Raw genomic sequence first — 4716 nt, forward strand, 5'->3', positions numbered from 1 at the left:
TACGCTCTCGATGGGGTGGCCCCATGGGCCAGGTACGCTTCTAATGGGGTGGCCCGAAGTGCCGACGTAATCTGGTTAAGCCTTCTTGATATGGTACAGATTCCTATGGGAGATCTGGGGGTGGCTGTTACGAAGGCTTTCACCTAGAGCTCCATATATGGAGACAACCTATAGCTCCATGTATGGAGACAACAGCAATAACCAGCGCTGACCTCATATACGGATATACACACCTGGCATCGTCATGGTGATACGTACTCAGTTGGCTGGCATCGGCATCATGACACGCATCTAGTGAAACATATATAAGAAGAATCCGAAGAGTCACACAGTCACACTCACATACCAGTCGCATTAAAGAAAGATGAGTGGAGCGGCTGTGAAGAAGGGTTCTTTGCGTCCACCTGGTGTGGTAGGATGGATCACGTCTGCTTGCCAATTCGCAGCAGACAGAAATGATTTTAGAAGGAACCTACTGGTCAACTTGGGTTTATTTGCAGCTGGTGTTTGGGTTGCAAGAAATCTGTCCGATTTTGATCTGATGACTCCACAGCCTGTGGCATAAAACAACCAAGACAACAGCACAAGCAACCTACTGGTTCGACCAGAACAGAGGTTTTGAGAAATGCCTGGCAATGACCCCATTGATGGTGACGAAAGCTTCAGCAACATGGAAGGCGTGCTGTGGAGAACATACATTTCTGCTGTATTCCTTCAGCATTCCAATAGTTCTGCACAAAGACACTCAGTGCATTGTGGACGGCTGGAACCTTCGACTTAAAGAGAGATTTCAGCAGCAAACTGTCTTTAGTGATCTTAATGTTTGCCAATCTGTGGTCAAATTGCCCTCTGTCTGTCTGTGATTCCAACGCAAGTTTAAAACGAAGAGGTTTAGGCAGCTATCAGCATTTGCTACGCTCCACGCAAGAGACTATTGCTTTCCGTACGAGACAGGCCTTACAGCCCAAAAGTCCTCAGTGATCCCAGAACTCAATGCATCCCGGTTAAGTTCGGATCTGACACCACTGCAGCGGGCTCTAACGAGACAACCAGCACTGGTTCAAGCTATTAAATATTAACAGTTTTCTGAAAAACTTGAATTCATGCTAGCAGTGATGCACAAACCTTTTCATGTCAATGATGTCAAGGACCCCCAAAAGTATTTTGTAAAAAATATTTTCTTTTCCATGGACTCCCATAAGCAAAGATTGTGGTTAAAAATGCTTGTGGCACGAAGCTTGCTGCTATTTTTGATTAGCCAAAGTATATACAGTAATCTAAGGCTTTTTAGCTATAATCTAAGATGACACAGATATGCTTTCCCGGTTTTAATGGGTTAATTAGCTGCAAACTGACGATCCAATCTGGCATCATCACAATACAATACTTTCCCAGACGAAGTTCTCACTGATTTACAGGCACACATTCCAAATTAATGAATTAATTAAAATCTCCTCCTCTGCTGGTCTTTAAATCAAACTACAAAAAAAAGCACTAGATAAATGTACATACTGTATGCATTTGGTTATGTGGGTGTGTAGGTTTGTACTGTAGGCAGGTGGGTATTGGTTATTCTGTTTGTAATATATGCATACAGTGTACTTATTTATGCATATCTCTTGAATGTACTGTATTACTGGTATTTTTAAATAATGTAAGTTTGATTAAAATAATTGGCGAAGTTCTCTAGAAGCCCCTAGGCTTCTAAACCTCTCCTGCACAATATGGTTATATGTATTTGAACTCTTTGTGCTAATAAATAAAGAAATCGGAAACTAAATTACATATGTACATATCTTCATCTCCCACAACTCCACATGTCTTACGTATGGACTGTATGCACTAACCGTGGACATTTATTTCCTCCTTGAGGACAGATAAACCATCCATCTACAGATGTGTTTAAAGCATTTCTCCCGCAAGAAACGGGTCACAGTGAACTGTGATCCCTCTCCGGGGCCTGTCAACATGCCTGTGTTTGATATGTGACATTCACACTGTGCTCCAGCGCGCCAGATTAAGGGGGCCCAGGCTGGTATATCTCAGTGCCCAACGTACCGATCTGACATGAACCCGAGTGCACACACCTGCACAGCGGCAAGATATCATGTGGCAGGACGCTCACTCGCACATCTGCTGAGGAAGAGATGGAATGATTTATTTATTAGCATCCAATTAAAACTTCAGGAACAAGAGCACTTCAATGGGAATATAAATATCAAATAGAGAAAGCTCTACATGGGTATTTACTAGGCATGCAATCTGGATCCTTGTGCTACAATGTGCCGGAGAGAGGAAGTGGAGACTGGAGTTCAGGAAGAGGAATTGCAAACACACATCTTTTGTGCAGAAAAAAGGATCCTTTGTTTCACTCTCTCCAATGTTACAAGCTCCTCTCCTATAGCATCTTCTTTCTGTACCATGAATGTGATTACTTTTTCACAAGTGTCCTCATTCTTTCCTTTATTTCAGCATTATATTTTGACGGTGGCTCTGACCACACTTGTGCGTAGTCGAATCGATTGGCCTCACTTCAGTGCTGGAGTAATGTTGTGGGCATACCACGGGTTTGGCAGAGAACTGATTGTGGGGCAATTGTTCACCAAGCTCACCAGGGAATGACAATGCTTGTTAGGGTAAATATGGTTCTTACGGGGGAGAGTATTATGCCATTGGGATATAAGGTGAAAGTGTCATAACTGTAGGAAAATAAAAGATAGAACTGTCTGTATGCCACCACATGTCCCATCTGTCAATGTTTTCTCATGCCATCTTATGTTAAATCAGTGACAGCGTCAGCGCTATAGATATCTCTACACATAATGCCCCATTATGCCTCTAGTTAACAGGAGTGACAAAGCAATGGAGAGACACTTAATGTATGAGACACATGACCCACTTCCTCAAGAGTTAATCCATCAAGCCCAAGATACTTTTAAGGGTAAGTATCTTCCCTCACACATGATCGGAGATTCATTTGAAAAGCATTAGTTAATTAAAAACATTGGCATCGTGAGGTAAAAAAAAAAAGAACGAACATCTCAGGGGAGAATGACTCATTTCTGCTGACGTACGTCAATTATATACTTTTAAAACCAATGTTGCCTAGCTCCATTGACTGCATGCACTCAGAAAGAAAGGAAGGAGAGAGAGAGGGTGAGAGAGGAAGAGATAGAGTTATGGGGAGTGAGAGAGGGTAGAGGGAGAGAGGAAGTGGAGGTCTCACTAAAGAGTAGCTAAATCACTCACCGAACAGCAGCACATCTGTAAAATTAATAGAAAAGGCTTTCATAGTGGGGTGCCTTGCCTGACATATTGGCAGTCTGCCACCCATCACTGGAGTGTCCTTATTACCTCTGACATATGAGATGTGATGTGTTCTCTGGCTGTGGTAATAAACTAGAACCCACTCTGCTCCCACACTCCCCAACTGTCACAGAATCCACTGACACGTCCACGTCATCAGCATGTTCCATTTGATTGTCCAGTACCCCATCCTTCTCTCCTCTCCTATCATCCGCCATAGACAGGCCAGACGGACGGATAAGGGAAGAGGAGATTGAAAAGGAGAGGTCCTGATGTTTGTTAATGACGTCGCACATGTCTTCTTCGTCACAATGATGATGACATGTCTTGTCAATGCATGTGTCAGCCGTGAATGTCAGCCGTGAGGATGTGTGTGCACATTTCTCTTTCACACCTGTGCGAGTGGACACTTGACATCCCTGAGCTTCACTGTAAAGCTGTCTCTTTGCTATTGGTCTCTTTTGCCTGAACCCCAGAGGCAAGGCGAAGCGGAGCAGGGCGAAGGGACCCGGGTAAAGATTTGTCATACCAGCCCCGGCAACACAAAACCTGCACACAAGCCAAGCTTAAGATGATTTATAGGGCTTATTTCTGAGAATGGTAAAGTGAAATTAATCACGTTCCCACCTGACGCCGCTGCTCAGCAGTGATAGATGACAAGCTGCCAGGGACAGACAGTGAGCCATCTATGAAGCACCCACTGATGTGCTCCCTCTTCAGATAGCCTGACCTGGGGTGCAGCCTTGCCAGATGCCCCCCTCCGGATGGCCAGTACCGAGGGATCTGGGGCTAGGCCTATCCTCTCATGCTCCTCCTCCCAACCCCCAACCCCCCAGCTGGGTACCCAGTAAGGGGGTCTAATGAGTATGGGACAGCCTGCCAGGCAGATAGAGATTGGGGAACATGGGCTTATCCACAATCGGCTAGCGATGATGGGCCTTTGCTGGGCCTGTGGAGGGCAGGGTCTGCGTTGTAGAGAGCACGGTTAAAGGGGATGAAGCAGTGGCCCGAGAAGTAGTTCTGGGGCCGGGGTTATAACTAGGTCCGATATTGAAGCCGAATAGAATTTAGCATACCGCGGTAGCCTAGAGTTATTGGCATCTGGGGATAAAGATAGGAGCTGAGGTGGAGTTGAGGATAGAGCTGGAGCTAATTAAGACAAGGACTTTAGAATCAGGTTTCAGACCTGGGGTTAGAGAGTTGAAGTTGAATTGGATGGACTTACATTTTTTGAATTGAATTAACAAATTCTGGAATTAGCCTGCAGTTATAATTGGAGATGAGTTTAAGGCCAGGATTTAAATAGAATATTGAAAGTCTTGAAAGAAAGGAAACTAATATATTGAAAGTATTGAAAGAAAATATGAAACCATTTATCTGAGCCGTGTGTATATTTGTGGGAGGGAATGG

At 44.4% G+C, this 4716-nt stretch overlaps 1 protein-coding gene across 1 annotated transcript; it reads left to right on the plus strand.

Moving 5' to 3' along the window:
• Positions 1 to 329: 329 nt before the first annotated feature.
• On the plus strand, positions 330 to 878 carry tomm6 (translocase of outer mitochondrial membrane 6 homolog (yeast)). The gene has a single exon (XM_083785138.1). The coding sequence runs from the start codon at positions 365 to 367 to the stop codon at positions 563 to 565; it is 201 nt and encodes a 66-aa protein (XP_083641264.1). The 5' UTR covers positions 330 to 364; the 3' UTR covers positions 566 to 878.
• Positions 879 to 4716: the final 3838 nt, after the last annotated feature.

This window comes from Protomyctophum parallelum (assembly GCF_964188405.1).
Source record: "Protomyctophum parallelum genome assembly, chromosome: 16".
Lineage (NCBI taxonomy): Eukaryota > Metazoa > Chordata > Actinopteri > Myctophiformes > Myctophidae > Protomyctophum > Protomyctophum parallelum.